Below are 26,668 nucleotides of genomic sequence, written 5' to 3' on the forward strand. Positions count from 1 at the left end.
TTAATCCTGAAGGAGGAAGTAGTGGCTGCTAGTGAGAGCGCCGCTTCTGCGAGGATTCCGGGTTGTTTGTCACGGCGGAAAGGAGGTGGGGAGAGCTTAGTTCCTCCAGCAGAATTAGTTATTAGCAAGTCCGACTCATTGTGGGGCTTTCAAGAACAAAGCTTACAGTTCTAGACGTTTAGATGCTGTTTACTTGATAGTAAGTTTCGCTGTCTGGTTCTGAAAACATGTGGGTTATAATTTTGGGTGTAAGTGGGTTAGGCTGTCCTCGCCGCTTATTTGGGTGCAGGTTTGGTTGGACGCCGTGTGTTCTACTTCTTCGTAAAAATAAATGAGAAGGGTCGCGCTGCTTTAGGCTTCTGTGGAGGGAGAGACGTTTAATGGCTAGCAGACGCGAACTTCGACCTGGCTGCTCGTAGGAGTAAATCTTAGTGAACTCAGCAAGGTTTACTTTAGAGGAAACCCGCATAGAATCAGGCTACATATGTTCGTGTATTTCTGGAATGTGTGGCTAAACTTCGAATTAGACAATTGTTTTATTTCTTTCTTGGGAGATTTGATTCTTTTCTAATAGAAATGGAATCAAACGCTCTGTAACTATTTCGTTGACAAACAGGGTTGAGGTGTATGTGACTTCTGTTAATGGTGAGTTCTCAAGATGTTTCAGGATACGTTATTGGTCAAGCTAATGGGTTTTCTAGAACTTCTCTTTGGTTTTATATCCTTTTGATGATGATGAAGGAAGGGTTGTTTGTCAGAGTGCTCTTGCTTGTTAAAAGTTGTGCCCGAATGGTATTAAATTTCACTTTTAACGTTTAATATTTCCTTCTCTTTCTCTGTTCTGTCTCATGGGTTGATGCATATTTTATTTGTGAATCCCATGAACTTATTTTAGCTGTGTGAAAACTAGTAGAGTGGATACAAACTTTTCTAGTATTGAGATGTGCAGATGTTGGAAGACATTTGTTTTTGTCCAACAGATTGGTAAGGACCCTAGACTCCTATTGGGAGGCGACCCCCCCCCACCCCCTCATGTAGTCTCTGAAGAGCCATATATAAATCTGCAGCTTAAGTACCAATGCAATGGCCCCTCAGTCCTGAGTTGCCAACCAGAGTCATCTGCCAGTCAATTCACCCCCCCCCCCAGCCTTGGGAACAGGGTAGATGGAAGATAAGGAGGGAATTGCAAGAGAAGAAGCAGTGCTCAATTGACAGCACAGCATCATCTCCACAGCAAAGATGGAAGAGGAATGTTTGCAGGAGCAGGGCTGAGGTGACTGGCAAGTGCTTGACATGATGTATATAAGCAGCAAACTATGATGTGGAAACAACTTGTTAGTTCACTACTGATCTTGCAGCCTGCACTCTGGTCTGATTTCCTAGCATATGACCCAGACTGTATCTTAGATACTCTGGTTTTGAATTCTCCTTTGGACTTGAAATTGAGTTACATCTAACTAGTATCTGACCCTTGGAACTGTATTCTGATAAACTCTGATGCTGAGAAACCATTTATTTATTTTTGTACCTGTATGCTGCCCTTCTCTGGTTCACAGTTTGTGACATGCACCATCTTAGAAAATTTCACTCTCTTCTCATACAGGAAGGAATATCTCTTCTAGACCAGAATATCTCTTCTAGGATAAGAATGTTCAAACATTATACTAAAAGAAAGAACATGCTTTCCTCTTCTTAAAGGATATGCAAACTTGGGTACATTTAAGTACATGCTCTTGGATTAAAACATAGTGCTTGCTTGTGATCAATTAATCAAAATGCTCTGCAAAAGGGGGGATTTATATTGGCTTGATACTAGCATTTGTATATGTGTTACCCTCAACGTGGCTACTTCAATCAGTGTGGTATAGTGGTTAAGAGTGGCAGCCAGGTTTGATATTCTGCTCCTCCACATGCAGCCAGCTGGGTGACCTTGGTCTTGTCACAGCCCTGATAGTGCAGCTCTCACAGAACAGTAATATCAGGCTCTCTCAGCCCCACCTACCTCACAGGGTACCTATTGTGGGGAGAGGAAGGGAAGGCAATTGCACACCTCTTTGAGACTCTACTAGTAGAGAAAATGATATAAAAAGGGTATAAATACTAACTTATCAATACATATGAGGAAAAATTAGTATCTGCTACTTCTACAAGATTTTTAGCCAAATTGTAATTCCATGTTATCTTATGGAACATTTTTCTGCTGCGATTATATTGCCATCTTAGTTTTAAACTTTTAAAGTTTTATATTGTCATGTAAAAATATTTTAACCTTTCTATTGTGGAGGTTGCTGTGTCATATGTAGCTGTATGTACTGGGATGTTATAGTGTTATAGTATTAGGCAAAGGTAAAGGTATCCCCTGTGCAAGCACCGAGTCATGTCTGACCCTTAGGGTGATGCCCTCCAGCGTTTTCATGGCAGACTCAATACAGAGTGGTTTGCCAGTGCCTTCCCCAGTGTTATAGTATTAAAACAACAATAATAAATATCACACACACACAAACACATAATTTTTCCACTGAAATGGAAATTGCCATACTAGAAAACTGTATACCATATTAAGGGTTTTCACAGTTTATCAGTTGCATACTTTGCAGTCTTATTTTAACAGTTGTTGATGTTTTTTCTTTCTAGGTAGTGTCAGAATGAAACCTATGACTCAGTACTGCTTCATCGTTTGGTGCTTTTGGTTTGCTATTTCTCATGGGTCTGCTCCCAGTAAGTTTGTTCATAGGTAAGTGACTAGTGCAGAATGTTACCAAGAATATAGCTCCTAATTTGATAGCAAGAAAAACTGAAGTGAAAGTTCCATACGGAAAAGTAGTGAAAATAGGTTCATTTCTGTGCTTTTAGTTCAATGGATATGTAGATTTCTTGAGTTGTAACACTCCATCCTTTCCATTTGTTCAAGGAAAAAAGTTAATAGAGTTGTCTTTCACTACATTGTTGCTTACCTATGGAGTTCCATCTTTCAGCATTGTTAATATCATGTCTGATACTTAAGTTTTCAAATTTCTGTATTCCTAGCCCTTCACTTCTCAGATGTCTAATTGCTGGGTGAGGGAGGGACTGTCCAGTGCATTAAGAAAGCATAGATACCAATTAGTTTTGGCAAAAGGACACAGCGTTTATTGAATATACATAATCACATGCACATGAGCGAAGGCAACCCTATCACAGGGGAAGGATCTGATGGCCGTCCCATCCTGTAGCCCATCAACTACAACCCCAGTGGAAGGGGAAATCCCATCCAACAGGCCCGCCGACGGGGTCCAAGCAACATGTCTGTCAAGCTCCCCCTCTCCATCAGGCCTACTGGTCTGCCAGAAAGGTGAAGCTTAGGAGAGGCCCATGAGCGTCAGCCTCTATTGGGGTCCTTGCCAGCCACCTCAACATGTGCGGCAGCCGTCTCCTCATCCAGGAGGATGCTGCTGCTTTTGCATGTGCACAGCCTCATAAGGAGGCTCCCAAGATTAGGCAGAGCCCGGCATACCTGCTCAGGCTCATTCCCAAAGGATCTGGTCCCCAAGTGGAACTGCCGTCACTGTGGCAAAATACTCAAACAAACATTGAGTAAAGGGAGGGAGGATGGTAGCAAGTAATCGTAGCGGTGGGAGAGTGAATGGGGAGCCCCTTTTAATTGCACCATGTTGATGGCCCTGCCTACAGAGGTCAGGCCGAGCCATGTGCTTAGCAGCTGCGCTGGCTCATACTCCTTGCCTTGGAGCAGCAATTACCACGTGTCTGCTCCCGCTTGAGTGCCTAGCCCTTGCCCACCCAAGCAATGGCCATTGGTCACCTAGGTAGTTGTGTGTGTGGGGGGGTGATGATCACACTTCTGTTGAGTGCAGAGATTTACACTGTGTAATCTGCTTTCTGTGAGAAAGGTGGACCATAAATATTGTGAATAAATACTTAGATTTAACTTTAGCTATGTGGAAGGTGTGGACCATTTACAAAATCTTGAGCTGCATCTGGGAATTTTATCCATGGCTAGTAGAAAGTCCCCCACAGTACATGGGAGTGTCCATATAATGTCATGGTCAATATGGGTACAACTTGCCTGGCTCCTAGTTCTTTGTCTCCTTTACCATTAAAAATAGCCATCTAATTTTCTTGGTTTAAAGGGAAAACCACAGGGTGAAGGTTCTGTGTGGACATCTGGTCAGTAGCACCTGTAGGGTAGGGATGGGATCTAAACATTGTTTTCAGAATACCTCAAATTCTAGGCTATACTGAAGGCTTACACCATAACTCAGGAGGGGAACTGAAAGGTGGGAAGCTCCTAGCTATTAGGGTGGGGCTGCCAAAATGAAAAGTCATGCAGCATCAACAAACGGAACTGTGAGGATGCCAACCCTGCCCAGTTACATTTTTATAGACGATATTAAAAGTACGTTATTAGCAGTGTGTCATTATTCTTTTGATTGTAAGTAGACAATATTGTATAAGTAAGATGTAATTATTTTGTTTGTTCAGTAGTTCTCACTTTCATGACTGGAAGAAATTCTACTTTGTTTATCATTGGCCAGTGACCGTATGTAAGGTAAGGTTCTTCCTTTTAAAGGAATAGATTGTTCAACTAAATTGACCCTATTTTGAAGGCTCATGGTAAATAACTGATTTTAACAGAGACAGCTTCATTGTTGATTACCACAGGTGGAGATCCAGTTTTAGATACCTACTGCTTGGGTAGAACCCAAAACCATAGATAGAAATGTTAGAGAAATTCCTGGTTGGTCTTGATAATCTGCTGTGACAGGAACTGTATCTATAAGATCTTGCTAGGTCTAAGGGCTTTGTAGCCATTAATGCAATTGGCTTATCCTCAAAAATAACTGCATGTTACTTGTGATCCATGAGAAGAGAGGACCAAAGCACAGCAAAGGCGTAACTTTCAATCTTATTTATAGCAGAATTTGTTATTGATGCTTGCTGCAGGCACAATACTACAACACAAGTCAGCTAAGTTTCTTGCAAATTTAACATTGTATAATCTGTACTAGGGTTGTACGCAGCGGCGGCCATTCCAGGCTGATGCAGCCAATGCTGCGGGGTGAGAGAGGCACAGGCACCGACACGCAACCCGGTGCTTGCACACAGGCATGGAGCTCTGCATCTGCTTGTTTGCAACAACTGACACGCTGGTGTCTGCACCGCCTCCCTTCCCCCCTCGCACCGCAACGCTGGTTGTGTCGGCCTAGAATGGCCGCTTCAGATGCCGCTGCGCACAACCCTAATCTGTACCTTACCAGTATGATGCAGTAACTAGAATTCTGAGTATCATTTGGGGAAAACCTAAACTCCAGTCTCCATTTGGGTATGCTCACTGAAGAATCTTAGTGAAAATTCATGGTTTCTGAAAAACGTCTCCTTCCCCTCTACAATGATGGCCTGTGTTTCAGAAACATCCAGAGGCTTCACTGCTTTCTGGGTGTCTCATGTCTAGAGGTTCAAGAGAAGCTCTCATCTTTTGGTGGGCTAAGAAGATTCATGTGCCCTTGGCAAATCCATCTCTGATCTCCAGTTTTTAATGATTTGGAAGTTGACTCATGATGGGTCTTTTCTACCAATATTTTTATTTTATTTGCCATCTAAGCAGTTTTGGGTATTAAAATGAGGAACACACAACAGCCGCACATTGTTGAATGATGTTTAGAATGCCCTGAGAATGAAATGTTACATAAAAATAATTTGGAGGTAACTGTGTTGCCCTGCAATAGAACAGCAAAATTCCAATCCAATACCACCTGAGGTCAAGAGCATCTTCGATCTGACTAAGGAAGTTTTGCCTCTCAAAAACTCATACTCCCCAAAATCTTTTGGGCCTCCAAAGTTCTACTGGGCTGGAATCTTCTAGCAGTACATATAACATGTTTACCATTAACTGTATACTTTGTTTCTGTAAAGAAACTTGTGAAAAATTGTCTGCTGTAGGTCATATTCTTGTTGGGCAATTTATACATGCTGAAGCAATCTGTCTTAAATGATTCTAACTGCAGGCAGGATCTTGTGTAACGGACTGTTCTCCTTCAGTGGGGGAAGTCCTCCACACTGGTTAGGTCACGCCTCCAACTGCTCCTTGCAGAGTAATGCAAATTAGCAAGCCTTCTGGGATCGTGGTAGGCTGACCCCTCCAGTCCTGTTGCCCTGCAAGCTCCGAGCAGGATCTTAGAAGCTGAGCTCCTTTTTTTTTTTTTAAATAATTTTATTATTTATTATTATATGAAGCATTTACAGAAAAATTAAGAAAAAAGCGACCAGCTGATATGGTTTGCCATCCTCTTTTAACATACATATTCAGTTCCCATCACATATTATTCCTAATCTAGAAGTTTTTACCATTTTTCTTAGCAACGTGATTGTTAATACATATGAGAATATGATCTATTATAAGAATATATTCTGTTATTATCTTAAATGATATAAGGTCAGTCCCCTTCATAAATTGGCCCTGACCTAAGAGTTACTGCTGCCGTCTTGTTAATACCTATGAAGTATAGTTTGTCATCCTCTTTTAGCATACATATTGACATACATATTCAGTTCCCATCACATATTGATCCTGATCTAGAAGTTATTACCATCTTTCTTAGCAGAGTAGTTGTTGATACATATGAAAGTATAATCTATTATAAGGATATATTCTATTATTGCCTTAGATGATATAAAGTCAGTTCCCTTCATATATTGGTCCTGTCCTAAAAGTTACTGCTGCTGTCTTCCCCACAGGAGACCAGGAGAATACTCCACTGTTGTACTCATCCTTCAGGTGGTCGCAGAAAATGAAATTGTGTTTTTTTCCATAGTAGAGTGCTTCTGATTGTCCTTCTGTCAGGGCCAAAGAAGTCTCTTACTTGATTCTTGCTTGCAGTCGCCTTTGAGTAGGCTCTGTATACTTTATCTATCTGGATCTCTTCCTCTGGTCGCTCAGAAATATCTCCTGATAGCTTCCTGGGTGCTGTCGCTTTTGAATAGACTCTTTTTATTTTGCTGGTCCAAATCACTTCCTGCTCTAAATAGACTTCCAGGTTTTCGGTGCTTTCCTTCCTTAAATCTGTTTTCCCAAGTTCTTCAAAGGTACTTTGAGTTTTTACATCCCTAGCTCTCTCCCCCTCCTGTTGATTAACTTCCAAACATTAAATTTTCGTTTGATTTATTGTTGGCTGAGCTGCGTCATCAGCTGCTCTCTCCAGACCATCGGCTCCGCCCAAAAGCTCCCCCTTAATCCCACGGACTTCCTTTTCCAGCTTATTGACTGCTTTCAGTATCTTTGAGTTTCCTTCGCATAACAAATGGAAAAGCTGTGCCTTAGTTAATTCTTCCATAGTTCTAGGCAGTCACAAACTATAAACAGAAAGTCTCGTGAGGTCTCGCAGGAGCACGAGCGATCCCAAATTATCAGTTTGTCGATCTCCGTATCAAGTCAGCTTCCCCCACTGAACTTTCACCAACAAAACTTCAAAGCTCTCTCTTTGTTTGGTTAGTGGGTATAATTAGCTGGGAGTCTTTCACTCGACGAAAGAGGGAATTCACTTGTAAATTGGTTGAGGGGGGGGGGGAGAGCTTGTGGGAAAAGAAAAGGAAAAGCCAGAAAGCTTTCAATCCTTACTGTTGTAAGCTTCAGCTCCTGTCAGTCTGGTAAAAGATGGTCTGGGAAGAATGTAGGGTCAGCTGGTCGTTTCAAGCTTAGAAAGTTGTTTGCGACAAGGGCGCCATCGTGACCTTGAGCACACGCCGCTGTTGATCCGGAGAGCTCGGTCTCCCTACCTCCCCACGGATCTGTAGGACCCTCAGGATGCCGTTCCCGGTTTCTGGGGTGACCGGCGAGCAGATTTGCGTATCTGCTCAGGTCAGCCAGGTGCAGATGCTCCTGACTCTCGGCATGGCTTAAGAGCTGGATAGAAGTCCAGCAATTACGGCGCCATCTTCAGTCGGCTCCGATTGATTCAGAAGCTGAGCTCCTTGATCTGCAAAACAAAAAGCAAACAGAATATGCAAAATACCTCCACTAAGAGGAAAACAGCCTCGGGGGCAGAATCTAGAACGAAGGAAAGGTCAAATCAATTGGAGGTGAAAGAGGCTGCAAAAGCCCAGAAACAGTCGGCTATGCTGAATTCAGGGAAGCAGCTTTCATCTTCTCCAGCTCCGTCTACAGGCTTGCAGCTGGAGAATTCCCTCACCCCCATTCTGGCTGAGCGGGGAGGGGAAGAAATCGCCTTGTCGGAGGCGACCGCATCTCCTCTGCCTGAGAGACGCAACGCCCCCGGGCAGAATACAGCCGCACCCGGGACCAGCACTGAGAGATTACAAACACAGGAACTGTAACAGGAACTGTGTTTGTAACAGGAACTGTGGCTGGGCTTGGAGGTGGGGCAGTGGGGCCCCTCTTTCTACAAACCTCCCTTGCTAGAGCAGAAAATGTGATGACTGCAGATAACACCAGCACACTGGTTTTTCCCGCCTTTTTAGCACCCTCACTGGCAGAGTGGGGGGGGGGGAACAATGGCAGACTTTGTGGATTCCACAGTCATTAGCTGCTCCTCCACAAGCCCAGACTGCAGCCAGGGTGCAATAAAAGTCCCTCCCACCCTCCCAAAATAGACGGAGGGAGTCCAGTTCCTCCCCATGCCCAAGTGAAGATACGGATTCCTCATCCACTAGAGGGAGCAGGGGATCCAGAAAGAGAAAAATATCCTCTTTAAGATCTAGGAGAGCTGCCTCTTCCTCTAGCAGGAGACCAAAGAGACTTCACACAAGGGACAGACATACCTTTCAACATTCAGAGGCAGAAAGGGAGGATCTTCAGTCAGCAGGTACATCAGTTACAGTGGCTTCAGACAAGGATGATGGGGAATGGTCAGGGACAGATTCTGACTGCAAAGAAGTCTCCTCCAGACTTTTTCAAGCAGAACATTTTCAAAGACTTTTGAAAAAGGTCACTAAAAGTCTCAATTATGAGGAGGAGACTATGACCAGTTCTGCTTCAGGAAAAACCAGGAGATCAGCTAACTTGGATGCAAGAGGTTTCAAGAAACCCCCCAATAAGCTGACAGTATGCCCATTTGCTGATGACTTTGAAGATGTCATGAGAGCTGAATGGGCAATTCCTGGTAGTGGGATATCCTTGCATTCTGTAGCCAAAAGATTTTATATGCTTCCAGATGAAACCATGCAGGATCTAAAAATACCACTGGTCGATGCTCCTGTAGTGGCTATGTTATCAGGAGCAGTACTAACCAAAGATGGAGATAACGTCCTAAAGGATCCGGTAGACAGAAAAAATGAGACTGTGTTAAAGAAAGCTCATGAAGCCAACTCCTTAGCTATCAGGGCAGGTGCAGTTCTTTCTAATTTTGCCAGAGTGGCAGTAGTCTGGACTGATGACTTGTTGCAAGATCCAGAGCCAGACCCTCTAAGGTTGAGAAGGGCTCTTTTAAAGATCAAAAGAGCCTGCCAGTTTGCTGCAGATGCCTCACAAGATGCAGTGCAGTTCTCAGCCAGGGCACAGGGGGCCAATATAGTAGCCAGGCGTAATCTCTGGCTTAAACACTGGAAAGTGGATACCCTATCAAAATCTAATCTGGCAACGGAAAAATTTTCAGGCAGACTTCTTTTTGGGGAAAGTGCGCTAGACAAAGTCTTAGTAGAGACCAAAGAGAAGAAAAAAGCAATGCCATCAACTTCTCAGAAGGACAAGGAATTCAAAAAGAAATCCTTTCAGTTCTTTCATTCGTACAAGTCTCAAAGTTCCCAGAGAGATAGTTTCAGAGGAAGACGTTCCTTCCCATACCAGTCTAGATACCAGAGACCCCAGTATCAACCCAACAAACAAAGGGATGGAAATACAGCATCCAAAAAATCTTCAGCATGACGCCAGAATAGGAGGCCGGCTTCAGAATTTTCTTCCTGCATGGCAGCAGTCCACTTCAGACAAGTGGGTCCTGTCAGTTGTGGAGCACGGCTACAAGATACAGTTTGTTCAGACACCTCCCCACAAATTTGTGTCGTCCCCTATACCAAAAGAAGAAGCGAAAGCTTCTTTAGTACAGGAAGCTATTCAACATTTACTGGACATTGGGGCGATAGAGGAAGTTCCAACATCTCAGAGGGGCAAGGGCGTATATTCTATACTGTTTATTGTGCCCAAGAGGTCAGGAGAATGGAGGGCAATTCTGAACTTAAAGGAACTGAACCTATTTGTCAGAAAACAGAAGTTCAGAATGGAGTTCCTTTGTTCCATTCTACAGGTACTTCAGGTCAACGACTTCATGGCTTCTTTAGACTTGAAAGAAGCCTACCTACACATTCCAATACATCAAACTTCCAGACAATTCCTCAGATTTGCCTTCAGGAACAAGCATTACCAATACAAGGCATTACCGTTTAGCCTCTCTTCCTCTCCAAAAGTTTTGTGACAAAGAGCTATTCACATTTATCCTTATTTGGATGACGTTTTGCTGAGGGGGGAGAGCCTCAGGGAAACGCAGAAGAGTGTAGAGGTTACAGTACGCACACTTCAAGAACATGGGTTCTTGATCAACTTTCAGAAAAGCAATCTGACACCATCCAGAGAACTGATTCACTTAGGCACTCTGATCAACACCAAACAAGCCAGAGTATTCCTGACTCCAGACAGGGTGAGGAAGGTGAAGGATATGGTGTCAAAGGTTTGCAAGACAAAAAAAGTGGACTTGATGCTCTTGGCACAACTGCTAGGCCTCTTGATAGCAACCATAGAAACAGTTCCCTGGGCAAGGTTACACCTCAGACCACTACAATGGACATTACTACCATTTCAACGTCAGATCATCAAGAAAAGACACAAAGTGATCTTCATCTCAGAGAGACTGAAAAAGGATTTAAACTGGTGGCTCTCGAAGGCAAACCTGACCAAGGGAGTGAAATTTATTCAGCCAGTGCCAATCATTGTGACCATAGATGCGAGCCTCAGAGGTTGGGGAGCGCACTGCACAAACCAGATGGTCCAGGGAAAGTGGACAAAAACAGAGTCCACCTGCAGCATAAATCTGTTGGTGTTAAGGGCCATCAGATTGGCGCTGGTAGCTTTTCAGGATCTACTCCAGGACCAGTATGTCCTAATCAAAACAGACAACGTGACAGCCAAGGCACATGTGAACCGACAAGGGGTCACAAGAGCGTTGATGCTTCACAAGGAGGCAGTGCTGGTATGCCAGTGGGCAGAAAGCCATGTCCAAGGAGTGAAGGCTCAGCATCTTCAAGGCACCCTGAATGTGATGGCGGATTGGCTGAGCCGCAAGGATGTGGATCCGACAGAGTGGTCAATCAACAATCAAGTGTTCCAGCAGATCATCCTTCGCTTTGGAAATCCAATAATGGATCTGTTTGCCACAGCAAAAAACAAGAAAGTGAACAGATTCATGTCCAGGTTTCCGGAAAAAGGGTCAGAAGGCATAGACGCTCTTCTCCAGAACTGGCCGAAGGGACTTCTCTATGTGTTTACCCCAACTCGACTGTTGAACAAAGTGTTGAACAAAATCAGAGAGGATCAGGCAACTGTAATACTATTGGCACCCTGGTGGCCAAGGAGACCGTGGTTCTCGGACTTAATACAACTATCAGTAGAGAAACCATGGACCTTTCCAGTGACTCCAGATCTGTTAAGCCAGGGGCCACTTTGGCACCCAGATTCTCAGTGGTTAAAAATGATGGCATGGAAATTGGTAGGGAAGCGCTAGTAGAGTCTGGCATTCCCAAAGAGATTGCGGATGTAATGTTTCATGCTAGGCGTCCAGCAACCAGGAGAATATATAATTATACCTGGTTGGCCTTTAAAATATGGGCACAGAACCGCAATTTGGACCCTATGAAGCCGTCTTATAAAGATATCTTGGCATTCTTACATGATGGTAGAAGTAAAGGGTTAAGGCCTAATATGCTGCGACGTCAGGTGTCAGCCTTAGCAGCGGTGTTGGAGTTCAAAGGTCTAAAAGGCCTTGCAAACAATAAACTGATCAGAAAATATCTCAAAGGGGCGGCTCAATTAGCAACACCTGTCCAACATAGGTTTCCGACATGGAACCTCTCAAGGGTGCTTCAGGCGCTTACGAGACGTCCATTTGAACCCCTAAAATCGATAGAATTAAAGTACTTGTCTTGGAAAGTGGCCTTTTTGATTGCAATTACAACAGCAAGAAGGGTGTCTGAACTGGGTGCCCTATCGATTGCCAAAGATCTATGTATATTCCGTAAACGGTCTGTTTTGTTAAGTACAGATCCTTCCTTTGTGCCAAAAGTCAATTCAGGGTTTCATTTGAACCAACAAATAGTGATTCCGTCATTTATTCCAAACCCTTCAGGGGAAACGGAAAAGAACTGGCACAAATTAGATGTCAGAAGGGCACTGAGATGTTATATCAAAAGGACTCAGGCCTTTAGATTAACAGAGGCCTTATTTGTGGCTTACGGCACAACAAACATAGGTAATAACGTATCAAAGTCTACAGTGAGCAATTGGATAAGACTGTGTCTCAAGCAGGCTTATGATTCACAAGGGTTGAGTTGTCCAAAGAATATCATGGCGCACTCAACCAGAGCCGCAGCCACCTCGGCAGCCTTTAGAACCAGAGCCTCGATTGAGGAGATTTGTAGGACAGCTACATGGTCCTCCTTTACTACTTTTGTGAGGCATTACAAAATTGAGGCTCAGGAGGAGGAATTGGTAACCTTTGGCAGACGAGTCTTGAAACAGGTGGCAGGTTGAATCTGTAAGACGTATATACATAAGCCCACCCTATTTAGCTTGGTTACATAACCAGTGTGGAGGACTTCCCCCACTGAAGAAGAACGAAACACTGGCCTACCTGAAGGTTTCTTCTCTTCAGTGGGGCGAAGTCCTCCAATATATTTACCCTCCTCAATAGGTTGAGTTGCAAAACTGGTGAAAAGCAGATATGTTATGAAAAGTTGGTTTTCATGTTAATATTGCTGTTCATGTTTAAGTTCAATAATTAAAGAAGTTAAATGATTCATAAAGTTGGTTGGATAAGAACATTATTGGTGGGAGCTTGGCTATTCCAGGCCTGGAGGGGTCTGCCTACCACGATCCCAGAAGGCTTGCTAATTTGCATTACCCTGCAAGGAGCAGTTGGAGGTGTGACCTAACCAGTGTGGAGGACTTCCCCCACTGAAGAGAAGAAACCTTCAGGTAGGCCAATGTTTCGCTTCCTCTATGCAGAATTTTCATAAATGTAGAGAACTAGCATGACAGGAAGCCTGGGACAGGAAGCCTCACTGGTCCCTTGCTTTCTTTGAATATGAATTGTTCTGTTTTTTAATAGAGAAACAATAATTCAGGTGAACCTTATCAGCAATCTGAAGAAACAGGTTTACCATTTCATTTCCTTTTAGGCTGTAAATGTGCAGATTTGTGTGTATGACACAGACAAAGCATGCTGCCAGCAGCTCCATCTGATTTGTTTGTTGCTTAAGTGTAGCATAGCAAACTGCAATTTTGTATGCTCCTCTCTAGAAAAATTTGACATGACTGGAAGAGGCCAGAACTTGTTGCCTTACTTGCTAATTCTTATGTATACAGTGTAGCCATTTGATTTTTCTCCATTCAAGGTAGTATGCTCTAGCAATAGATTAAATCTGGAGGTTGGACAGGACCACATTTTTGTCTGGGTTTGTTCACTGAAAGTGATGGCATAATTGGCATTAATAGGATGTTTTTAGAAGCACTTGAAATGGAAACATTGTTTTTGGTAGGAAAAAGCAGGGGAATCCTAATCACTGTTGGCTAATGCATATTTTATATATGCAAATACTTCCTTTATTTACTTGGCCTCCAAGATCGCTTTCTATAGAGGATTTTTTTTTAATGGCTTCAGATACAACGTAAATCTTGGTTCATCTTCTTGTGTTGGAGCAGCTAAGAGATGCTGGTGGCAAGTCTCTTCACAGCTTTCTGGTGTTCTTTCTGACTTGATGTGGACTACAGTGAACCCTTGGGAAATCTTGGAAGAGCAGCATTGGTTGTGTTTCATATACCTATAATCTCACTTTGTTTTCTAGTACTAATTTTTGGGGGGTTGCTTGCGTATTTAGTTATAGTGTGGAATGCAGAGGTTTCCCTACCCTGTGATTGGGTTGTTTGGCCTTTGTTTCCTCTGCACTAGTCTTATTTGGCAAGCATAAAGGGATATGTTTCTAGAAAAGGAATGTTGGCAGGATGCCAACCAAAACCAAACACTCAAAGCAATATTTGCAGGTGCATTTTTACATAATTAAATATTTCTTTCATTTGTTTCAGTAATGATGCACAAGATATGGGAGACTGACAATGAATGAGAATGCTATCCATGTCAAGGATAACAGGAATCTTTAGGAAACACAGCATATCTTGAGAACAAACATACTTGTGGTCCCTGTTTGAACTTGTGTTATATTTTCCTGTTTGAACTTGTACTCAAATACAGCTTTCTTTTTAAAATGAATACCACCTTTCCCATTATTTATAACTGTGTTACGCTATGTTTCTACATTCTATACCTCATTTCATTGTTGGTTCAAAGTGGCCTACAATCAAGGGGCCACATCTTTTTGTCATAAATGCTTGAGCCAAAAAGATTATTCATCAAGTACATATATGTAAAAGTGTTAGTCACCACCTCCTGCAAACTAACTTCCAGATCATCTCTGAGCACTTGCCAGAAGAAAATGCTGATTTGTTGCCAGGATCTATCAGCTGAGCCCAAGGAACTCTGAGTGACACCAGAGAGGTTTTGTCCTAATATAGCTTGGTTTTCCTTCAGATTTCCAAAGCAAACGATTTTGAGGGAGAGGGAGGGGTATGGAGAGACACCAGTGGCAGTTTGTAATACCATTTTCTGCATTGTGTAGCATCATGTATAGTACTTTCCTCTTTGTTTCAAGGGTCTGTAATGCTATTGTAATTGCATTGCTTATTAGATGTCACATGTTGATTGTGTTGGCTTATACTGTGTGATTCACCTTGAGGCTCAGTGCAAAAGGCAGAGTATAAATTAATAATTAGATATCAGAAGGGTTTGTGTTTGTGTGTGTTTGTATGTCACTCTCCTTTTTCTGTGAGCAGCTCTGAGTTTTTGCAGGCCACTTCCCACCCCATTTCAGAAGACCTCCAGCTGGGGGTTATTATTCAATACAGAAGCTTCTTGCTGTCTCTGATGGATAGTCCCTTCCACTTAAAGGAGTCACAGTGATTATAAGTTGGGTCAGAATCTTTGAGTTGTGGCCCTCAATCTAACCTAGCCTTATAGACACTAGTGCAGGCAATACACATTTTTGAAGATTAGAAGATGGAGGGCTTTATTGGAACTCTGATGCATAACAAAAACAAGTGAGGGAGGAAGGGAGAGCTTTGAGGTCTGCAAACAAAATTGCAGAGGGCATTCTTTAGTTGCTATAGTGCAAGAAGTGTTGTTTTAATATCACAGCGATATTATGTATTTAGTGGAAAGTATTGCATGCCAGCCTAGTTTAATTGCTGTTGCCCCATAGAAGTCAACAAAATGTAGGTCACTTTAAATTCTCAAAGCTCAGGTCTGGCAACAAGTTTGCATGTTGAACATTTGTGCTTCTTATACTTAAAAATGCATCAAAGTTGGCTTTCCGTAATACGGAGGTGTTCTCTTTCCCTAGATGAGTGAGAATGAGTGCAGCAATCCACCCATGTACTGGACAATCCATGGTCTCTGGTAAGACTTGAAATATTTAAAGTATCTCATTTTAATTTCAAATCACAGAATATGAAGTAATTCTGTATGGTGTCTAGGTCCGTTTCCAACCTGAGATGGGATACACTAGAACTTGACTAGGGTTACCAAGGCTTGGCATTCCTGTAACAGGAATTTTCTGATGATGGTGATGGGTGGAAACAATGTCACTGCTATCCTGTGGTTTCATTTCTGGCAAAAAGTGTGGTAACTCTGTAGGAACTGCACTGATTTTTGTGGTTTAACCATGGAGATCCAGGGAATTCCTGAAGTGTCATCTTGATGCAGTGGCCAGGAATGTCATCAAGGTGTCACACACTACTTGAGGGACCGCCTGATGCCCTACCCCCCGCGCAGGGCCTTGTACTCTGCGGGCTCGAATTTATTGGTCATACCCGGCCCCCGGGAAGTGTGTCTGGCCTCAACTGGGCCAGGGCCTTTTCGGTCCCAGCCCCTACCTGGTGGAATGAGCTCCTGGAAGAGCTACGGGCCCCATGGGAGCTTTCAGCATTCCGCAGGGCCTGTAAGACAGAGTTCTTCCGCCAGATCTATGGTTGAGGCCGGTGCACCAGGGAGAGCTGGTCAATCTGTGGCGGGTTGTTGGTTACTGTCCCTTCCCTTCCCCCTTGGCAGAGAGTGGGTGAATTGGTATTTTAGTCCACCGTCAGATATTTAGGATATGTTCTAATTATACATTGTTTTATCAGTGTCTTTATTGGGGTTTTTACTGTTGTAACCCGCCACAAGCCTTTATTTATTATTTATTTATTTGGATTTTTATACCGCCCATTCTTTACAGCTCTGGGCGGTTTATAGGGAATGGCGGGCTAAAAGTCTAAATAATAATAGTAATATAGTAATAATAATAATTTCCCTTCTTTGTTTCCACTCGCTGGTCAAGGCCAGGCAAATGTCCCAGGGGCCTGGGACAACCTGCTGATTTGTACCCGCAGAGCGAAGTACCCTGTGGGGGCCATAACCAGACAGGTGGTCCTGCAGATAAGTAGGGCCCAAGCCATGCATAGCCTTAAAAGTTAGAACCAGTACCTTGAACTAGATCCAGAAACAGACTGGTAACCAATGAAGATGACGCAGCTGAATATGGGCTCTCCAAGATGTTTCTGTGAGGACTTTAGCAGCTGCATTCTGCATCAGCTGCAATTTCCGGGTCAAGGAAAAGGGAAGGCCTGCATAGAGTAAGTTGGAAGAAATCACTCCTGGAGGTGACCATTGCGTGGATCACTGTCGCTAGGTAATCCAAGGACAGGTAGGATGCTAGTAGCCTTGCCTGACACAGGTGGAAAAACACCAGGTGAGATACTCTGGTGACCTGGGCCTCCATAAATAAGGAGGTATCCAGAATCATGCCCATATTTCTGGCTGCGGACAAAATGTTAATCTGCACCCAGGCCAGAGTTTTGTAATGTTGTTGTATTGATAATAGTTGGGTTTTTTTTTAATTGTGACTTATGTTACGTTCAGGGAGCTGAAAGCGTCCCCCCACCCCGCATGCTAACCACTTATGCTGTCAGCTTTTTAACAAAGGTGCTCTATTGTACTATGTAAAAGCTATTACCAGTTTGGCATGGCCATTTGTTAATTCATTTGGAGATTTGAGTCTTGCCAAATGAACTAAGCAGGTAATAACTGTAAATGCCCACAGAAACATTTCAGGTGTCTTCGTGGGTTTTTTTTGGTTTGTTTAGATGACAACAGCTAACGTTATGGCTCATGGTGCTCTCTTCTTCCCTGAGACAACACAAATTTGCAACAACATTTCCCATCTTATATCAAAACACTGACATTCTCTGTTCTCTCCTCCATACAATTCTTCCATAGGACTGATAAAGCAGAAGACTGTAATAAAACCTGGCACTTCAATGTAACTGAAATTAAGGTATGAATGTATGAAAATAGTTTTTCTAAGGGGGCATAATATAGTTTACATGATTAAAACCTGTTTACAAGTCATTTGATACTGATAGGCTTTTATTTTCCAACTTGGATTATTTATTTGTTTCTTTCCTGTCTCATTTCAAGAATTTGGGGTGGATAAAATGTCAGTTGATTTTTTCAAGGGATATTTTATGTAGTTGGTTTTAATGGATAGATCCAACCAGCCTAAGAAGCCTTCATCCAATGTAAGAGCCAATTAATATGGAGAATAACTCTTTAAATTGAGGGCGGGCTTCAAGCACAAACACAAAAGAATAGTGGAATATATTTTAATAAATAATTTTTGCTCAGCAGAGTGGTAGGATGAAGATGCACCCTGGTATTACACAAAAAATAGTTTCACATGCCTCTGTCATAGTAAACTGTGTAATTAAAAGTGACATCACTAACACTACTTCAGGCAAGTATGATACTTGCCTGAATTACTGTAGCCTGGACATCAGGTCTCCCTGGGAAAGGTTTGATATGCAGCTCTGTGAACTGTGTTCCTGCACCAAGTGAATTAGTGCAGTATACTTGAGTCCTTGGGTAATGTCCTCTTGTGGCCCACCATTATACGCTTCTATACCCCATGAGTTCAAAGGATTTAGAAGACTGTCACAGCTTAAGCTTGTGATGCTTATAGCTTGTATTGTTAGAAACTGCCTGCTGCATCCTTTGCTACGTGAAACTTTTCACCTGGCAAGGTACAAAGGGCAACTCTGGCCTTGAATTATGATCCCAAGAATAGTGGAATTGTCAGGATTTCCCACCTGGATTTCCACGCAACAGGATTTCCAGTTAGAAGAAATATTCTGGCCGCAGGGAGATGTTACTACTTGTTTGGGGTTGCTTATAGTTGTAGGTAATCTACTGAGTTTTGCTCTAACATTGAAGGAAGTGAGTAGAGAAAATGTAGTTGTCTTACATAGCACCTTAATTATGATTAGGGGAAGAAAAAAAACCCATAGACCTCTAGGTTCCCCAAGCATCTAGCACTGGCGTAATCCCTTGTCAGGCAAGATTGTGTGCATAATGTTGCTATACCCATTGGGTCACATGTCTCCACTTGTTCCAGGATCAGGGTCCCTGACTATGTGTGTATGTTTATGCAGAGTGAAGCTCCCAAGTTTTACAATATCAGTATTTTTCATTGCTAGGATCTCTTAGTAGACATGAGGCAATACTGGCCAGATGTGCTTCATGAAAATCGCACTAAGTTCTGGTGAGTTTATGAAACATTTAAAACATGATGACAAAAACATGATGGTAGCTTTATGAAGTACTGTTACTTTCTAATGTATTTCTCATCACTATAGGAGGCTTATAGGAGCAGGATTTTGAAGGAATTGATTTGCATGCATTTTTTTGCCATTCATACAGTTTGTAAAGTCCTTTTATGTCCCAGCATTCTCCCCTAAAGAGACTCACAACATTTTCCTCTGTTCCATTTTACCCTCACAACAGCTTTGTGATGTAGGAGAGTGTGTGATTAGCCCAAGGTCACCCAGCATGCTTCAATGGCGGCATAGGGATTCCGACTGTAGTCATAGCTATGGTGGAGGCCCATACAGTTCTACATGGAGCTCCAAGTGCAGTCTGCTTGGTTCAGGTAGCCCAGACATATAAGGTGAGCAAAGGTTGCAGAATAGGTGATGAAAAATAAAGAATGCTGTTTGTTGTAGTGTGCTCTGGTCTTTGATCAGTTCCTTGATATTCTCTCTCAGGGGTCTAGGCCTTGCCCTAAAGGGGTAAATGCCTTGTTTAAATGGTGAGCGCACAAAGCTCTTGCCACCTCTCATGTACTGATTTCTCTTACTCAAAAGGAAGAGACTCTTTAAAAGATTTCAGTGTCGACAATGCTCCCTGAAGGAGTGGGGTTCCGGCAATTAACCTTTCGTCCTCCTGTGATTCACTTAAGCTGGTGACATAGACCTTGATGTGTGACAAATGGAAATTTGCTAGGAACAAGGACAAGATAGCTTTGTTTCCTACTGACAAAATGAAAACATAGCCAGTTTTTACTTCATACAAGCTCTTTCAGGGCTCGTGGTTTCCATAGTTTCCAATTGCACAGGAAGCCAAAGAGGCAGAAACGTACACCTCTGCTTTGAAGTCTCTCCCCCCTCCCTTTTTTAAATAAGACTTATGTTGACAGATATGGAAGGGAAGCACTACCCAGCCACAAAAATATTCCAGTAACCCAGAATATATTTTCTGACAACTAGCAGGAGATCCAAAAACATTTTCAGGGATCCCATTTGCCTTTTAAGCAGGGGAAATAGCCTAAAAAACAGTCGTTTCTTCTTGTCACTGTTGATTTTATAATATAATATGAAAAATCATGATCATGGCAGTGCACCAAACATAAAGCTTTTCATGAAATACATCAGTAATCATCTCTACTGCACTGTCTTACAAGCTTCTTTCTGGATGAATCCACAATAACACATGCTCTAACAGTTCTCTGTATAAATGTTCATTTATTTATTACCTTGCTTTGTTGTCAGTATATATGTATTAAAATGCATATCTTTTAAATCATAAGTAAGAATCATAAACAGAACAAATCCCCAGAAAGGTTTTTTGCCAGGTCCTTTTCCTGCTGATATCATGCTGTGCCCACTGCCCATAACAACTGATAAGGGTTGCCGGACACTTGGAAACAGCTTGGAAAGTAAAATAATAGGCTGAAGCCAGAAGGGAGAAATCAGTAGGTGATACCAATATATATATATTTTTCACTACCAATTTTGTTAGAATGACAATCAGCAGTTCATTGAAAAAGCACTGTCACAAGAAGTTCTCACTGCTTGTGCATGACTAAATAGGAATTTTAACATTGGTCCCCCCAATCTTACAGCTACACAACTTACATACTGAATATTGTGTATAAATATCTACATGAATCTCAATATCCAGAGTAAATACTGGGTTCTCTGATACCATGGCCTGAAAATATGGTAGCCTGAGCAACCTTTATGATGCTACCTTGAGGCCAGCCACTGGGAGGGACAATACCCTTGCTGGTGTTTGCTTGAAGAAGAAGAGTTGGTTCTTATATGCCGCTTTTCCCTACCCGAAAGAGGCTCAAAGCGGCTTACAGTCACCGTCTCATTCCTCTCCCCACTACAGACACCCTGTGGGGTAGGTGAGGCTGACACCCTTTATGCACGATGGCAGCTTCCCTGTGCTGTTGCAGCGGGGCACAATGCCCCGCTGTTTCCCGTGTCCACACGGGAACGGGGCATGCTGGGTTGCTCCGCCGTTCTTTATGCCGGGGCCAGGAGGGCCGGATTGCTGCCGGCCAAGGTACGTGAAGCAGCAGGGGTGGGAGAGGTGGGGAGGGGCCAGGCCCCCTCCACACACACTGGTGGAGCCAGGAGGTGTCTTTAAGGGACACCGTAGGGTCTGGGCTGGGCCAGCCGACAGGCGATTATGCACAGTGCCGGCCCGCCACAGCCCTGGCTTACCCAGGGAGCTACGGAAGATCCCACGTTTGCTTAACGCGGGCCTTCTGTAACCCTGGGCCAGGAGAGGCCCGTGCTGGTGGCAGCAGTGAGTGTTATCAGGGATTTTCCCCGAAGCGCTGCTGCCGCCAACACGGGCAGTATGGCCTGTGCATAATGGGCCTGAGAGAGCCCTGATATTACTGCTCGGTCAGAACAGTTTTATCAGTGCCATGGCAAGCCCAAGGTCACCCAGCTGGCTGCATGTGGGGGAGCGCAGAATCGAACCCAGCATGCCAGATTGGAAGTCTGCACTCCTAACCACTACACCAAACTGGAGTCCTGCTGCCTCCTGAAATTTTTACATCTGTCTGCAGACATCCCCTTATTTTATGCATACATAGCTGTGTTGTATAGGGCATGAGATTATTGGTTGCGAAAAACCATTGACTTTGTATAAGACAGTCAGTTATGGTAACAGTCACAATACCTGAGTATGACAGAGGGAACTGAAAGTTCAGAATTCTGCTTTGAAGCTGGCTGGGTGACCTTATACCCAGTCTTTCTCAGCCCCATATTCATGACAGGGTGGTTAAAATGGAGAATGTGAGAACTGTGAGGTGGAGTATTGTGTATGCGTCCTTTCTCTAATCTGGAGAACTGGATTTGATTCTCCACTCCTCCACATGCAGCCAGCTGAGTGACCTTGGGCTAGGTACAGTTCTCTTAGAGCTGTTCTTGCAGAGCAGTTTTCTTATAGCTCCTTCAGCCCCACCTACTTCTCTGGGTGTCTGTTGTGGGGAGAGGAAGGGAAAGGTGTTTGTAAGCTGCTATGGGACTCCATCAGGTAGTGAAAAGTGGGGTATAAAAACAGCCCTACTTCTTGAGGGGGCAACAGCAACAGGAGAATAAGTTATCTCAGGAAATGGAAGAGTACCCAACATAGGAAGAGGGCATAATGGAAGAATGTGACACACACACCCAGGGCAGGAAAAACATGAGACATTCTGAGCCTCTATTGCAAAGTAGTTGGTTCCAAGATCTCCTCATAAATATTGATCTTTGGATCACTGGAACAAGGACTTACATCCCCAAGCCCCGCAAAATTCAAAGGAAATTTGCTAGGCGCATGGGGATTAAAAGACTCTATTGTGTGCCCCTCCTCCCCAGAGCTGTAAAGAATGGGCGGTATAAAAATCCAAGTAAATAAATAAATAAAATATAGAAAGATACATATGGTGGCAATTCGGGACTCCCTTCTGAGAGATGGTCTGAAATGTGCTACTGGACTCAAACCTTCTTCTGCTGCTTTAGACCAACATGGCTAACCACCTGAATAGATATTATATATTAAGGAAGAATTCTTAAGGGCTGAAGTGTTGTTTGTGTGTGTTAAAATTTAATCAGCTTCAGGTGTTTTGTTCTGAGATTTGAATGACATTTTTGTATAACAGAATTTTGTTACAGCTGCACGTAAATGGCCTCTTTTTGTTTTCTTCTTGCAGGAAGCATGAATGGGACAAACATGGGACTTGTGCAGCCACATTGGAATCTCTTAATTCCCAGAAAAAATACTTCAGTAAAGCCCTGGAACTCTATGAAAAACTTGACCTAAACAGGTATACGCTATCAACTAAGAATTTCTTCACCATTCACTTCTGTCTGTCCTGTTTTCCCTTATTTTCCACTTGTGTCTGTCCATATCCATATCCATAAGAGAGTGAATAAAACGCATCTTTGTTTCTTTTGAATGGCTATTTTGACAATGAAAACAACCTCATATGGTGTCCCACGGTAACAGATCTTTAATGCTTAGTGCCGGCTGGATCCAATGGATTAGAATTGGTACCTTAAGATGGCTTGTTGCACCATGCACAGTACCTGAATGTTGCCAGCAACTCAAGTGTAAACCATAGGAAGAAGAAAATAGCATTTATAGTTATGGAGAGGCATATGTTGTAATAATAGAATAACCATTGTTTGTGATGTGCTAGATACACTACCCAAGAACTTTCTATTTTCAGTAAAACTTTTCCTTGTGACTTTCTCAGCTGAGAAACCTGCCTCTTAACCATAGAATTACTGCAGTAGGTTCTGAGTATTCCATGATGCATTCTATTCACAGGTGTGCTAGTCAAGCCTCCAACTTACTATAAATGTGAGTGTGCCCTACACACCCAATATGCCCCTTATGGCTCTGCCCAGTGGTAGAGGTGGACAGCCTTCTCAGTAAAGACTAAGTTATTTCCCCAGATAACTGGTTTGATATTAATGGATTGCCACACTTGTAAGTAGCATAGATCATCCATAGCAGGGGTAGTCAACCTGTGGTCCTCCAGATGTTCGTGGACTACAATTCCCATGAACCCCTGCCAGCATTTGCTGGCAGGGGCTCATGGGAATTGTAGTCCACGAACATCTGGAGGACCACAGGTTGACTACCCCTGATCCATAGGATATTCAATACCAACCATTTAGTTTACTGGTTATTTGACAATGTTGGAAATTAATTAGAATTGTGATTGCTGAATGACTTGGGTATCCAGAACCATCTCTTGTTCCCCATCTCTCCTTTGTGTATGTCTGTGTGGATATATGCCAGGAAATTGAAATGAGCTGAAAGATTTCCCCCAGTTTTGTGTACCTTTTCTGTCTCATCTTCTACATATGCTTTAATTAGTATGATACAATAGAGCATTGACTAATTATATTGCAATTGCTTGTAATGTGTTAAATGCTAGTGTGCAGATGAGCATCCATCTTCCTTTTTCTCCCCTGCAGTTATCTTGTGAAACTGGGAATAAAGCCAGGCAATACTTACTACCAGGTAAGAAGAGGCTTGACTTTGCATTGTGTTATGCCATCAGTGTGACAAAGCCATAACACATTAATATTACACTGCAAGGCAAAATGAGCCCTTTGAATTAAGGCTTTGTGTAACTAACCTTTTCCCATTATTTCTTCTGAAAAACAACTGTCTTGATCATAAAACTGCTTCACTTTTGAAGTTATGTTTGAGTCTTTCAACAATATTATGTTTAAATCTTTAGTTGGGATCCATCAAAGAAGCTCTTACAAGTGTGTATAATGTAACACCAAAGATCCAGTGTCTTTCTCCAGAACAGGTATACCATCTTTCATTATTACTAATTCTCTAGTCTGTCTCTGCTTTTTTGGGGGAAGAATATTTTGAGTATTAGAATTTAGGAAGAAAAATACTTTTAGTATTTTGAAATTAAATATTTTTGCAGATATGCTCATAACAATCTCCTTTTCCTCCCTCATGTGATTAATGTTTAGCAGAAATCGCTGAACAATTGATTGTAAGCTGCTACCCCCCAGTTTCTGTTGAGAGAACTTTAAAATATTCTAATGCACTCTGAAAATCTAAAAACTACAGTTTTCTAAAAATCTTATTTGAAAGTTGAGGGATTTGGCTTAGCTTAGATGAGTTGTGCAGGTTATGTCTTTTTTCCTTGTCTAGAAGACAATTAGCATCTCATTTTCTCATCTTTGTCTGCTTTTGCTAACTCTACGAGTTAAACGATTTATGTATCATTTTACAGAGTAGATAATTTCTTTGTGAAAGAAGCAAACGTCAGAAATTAGATGTTTGAAAGGCTGTGGCTGAGCTTGGATTTACATTGCCCATGTCTGATACCAGCAATACGCCTGCTAGAGCCAGCTGACCCTCTGTGTCTGTGAAAATGTATCCTATCCTATAGTAGGAATTATGTCTGGGGAAAAGAAAATATATTCCTTCCTTATACATTGTTTTTTGATCAATTGTTAGAGGGGGATGCACACACCTTGTGAGCCTAATACCTCTGTTTAGCTTTCCTGAATTTGTAATTTGTAAAGGGACAGTGATAACAAGGGATCCCTCCCAATTAATTGAAGTATCTGTTTTCCCACAAAAGTGTGTTTAGTCAAGGCTATGGTATTCCCAGTTGCAATATCTGGCTGTGAAAGTTGGACCATAAGGAAGGCCGAGCGTCAAAGAATTGACACTTTTGAACTCTGGTGCTGGAGAAGACTCTTGCGAGTCCCTTGGACTGCAAGACGAACAAACCGGTCAGTCCTAGAGGAGATCAGCCCAGACTGCTCCTTAGAAGGCCAGATCCTGAAGATGAAACTCAAATACTTTGGCCACCTCATGAGAAGGAAGGACTCCCTGGAGAAGAGCCTAATGCTGGGAGTGATCGAGGGCAAAAGAAGAAGGGGACGACAGAGAATGAGGTGGCTGGATGGAGTCACTGAAGCAGTAGGTGCAAACTTAAATGGACTCCAGGAAATGGTAGAGGACAGGAAGGCCTGGAGGATCATTGTCCATGGGTCGCGATGGGTCGGACACGACTTCACACCTAACAACAACAACAACAATCTGTGTTCCCAGGGGAAGAAGTGGCTACTTAAGCTAAAACTGGCCCTTCCATCTTAGGGCTTTCAGTTGGATTTACACATTAAATCAGATGCAGGAGACTGATAAGTGTAAAGTGTTTGGGATACTGCTGTATAGTTGTATAGCTTCATGAAACATTTTAAAATAGGCATTGATGCAAGTATTAGTATCCCAGTGCTAAGAAATTATTCATCTTCCATCTTAATATTGCACTTATATTCATCACACCGAGGATTCATTGGATTACATTATCTGTGCAACTGACAATCTTTTTCTGTAAAATTAGGAGTATATCAGTTCATCAGCTGTGTGTATTCAAGTCCATGGACTTACAAGCTTAGTGTAGTGCAGTGTGTTTGCATTCTCACAGCAAATTAACTAGTATGCATCATCTTGAAAATTGTCCTTCTATTCTCTTCCCCCTCCCAAGATCTCCTTAGTGAAGCTCCAGCCTTGCTTCATTTTTCTTTTCTTTTTTGCTGTTCAGGGTGAAGAAGTACAGACGATTGGCCAGATAAAATTCTGTTTCACTAAGGATTTTATCCTGAGAAATTGTACTGAATCAAAGGTTGATTCCTATTTTGCACATGGGAACATGATCTTTGGAACTGAAGAGCTGTCTATCTGCAATGACACCTTGACAAATTATCCTTCACATGTGCAGCTTTCCAAGTGAAGCAAGAAATTTGAAGTACTTTGTCAAATACTGTTGACATTTTTAAAAATAGTGGTATCTGGATTAATCTTGTCTTTTATCTTGTCGTGGATCCTTTAGGCTGATCCTGCATTGAATAGGGAATTGGACTAGATGGCTTCTATGGTTGCTTGCAGTTCTGTGAGTCTATTCTGCAAGGGCATTGTTTGTTTAAAATTTGCAAGTTAATTGATTTGGGTGTGCAAGCATAATTTACAATTTCATACTGCAGATAATAGAGAGGTGTGACTACATTTTGGGTTACTGAAGTGTCATATTTTTGCTTAAACAAGAACATTAAAACTTTTTATGACTATTGAAGCCAATCTGCCTCCTAGTAAGCCCCTATTGAGCTTATTGGGACCTGCTGCTGAGTAAGTGTACATAATAATGTAGCTGGAGGAAAAGAATTTTTTAGTGGTGATGATAAATATGGATTTTAACAGTT

The 26,668-nt window shown here is 42.5% G+C and overlaps 1 protein-coding gene across 3 annotated transcripts; it reads left to right on the top strand.

Annotated features, from left to right (window-relative positions):
• RNASET2 (ribonuclease T2) lies at window positions 1-26,668 on the top strand. 3 transcript variants are annotated; one of them, XM_077347760.1, is made up of 10 exons: window positions 1-85; window positions 2,635-2,734; window positions 4,480-4,546; window positions 15,667-15,722; window positions 17,580-17,637; window positions 18,836-18,900; window positions 22,630-22,743; window positions 23,906-23,951; window positions 24,175-24,249; window positions 26,014-26,668. In XM_077347760.1, exons 2-10 carry the CDS (start codon window positions 2,646-2,648, stop codon window positions 26,200-26,202), a joined length of 759 nt encoding a protein of 252 aa, XP_077203875.1. In that variant the 5' UTR covers window positions 1-85; window positions 2,635-2,645; the 3' UTR covers window positions 26,203-26,668. The 3 variants fall into 3 exon arrangements, with proteins under 3 accessions (XP_077203875.1, XP_077203884.1, XP_077203868.1); XM_077347769.1 differs by having other exon boundaries at window positions 19-199; window positions 4,483-4,546; XM_077347753.1 differs by having other exon boundaries at window positions 20-199.

This window comes from Paroedura picta, chromosome 1 (genome assembly GCF_049243985.1).
Source record: "Paroedura picta isolate Pp20150507F chromosome 1, Ppicta_v3.0, whole genome shotgun sequence".
NCBI classification, from domain to species: Eukaryota; Metazoa; Chordata; class Lepidosauria; order Squamata; family Gekkonidae; genus Paroedura; species Paroedura picta.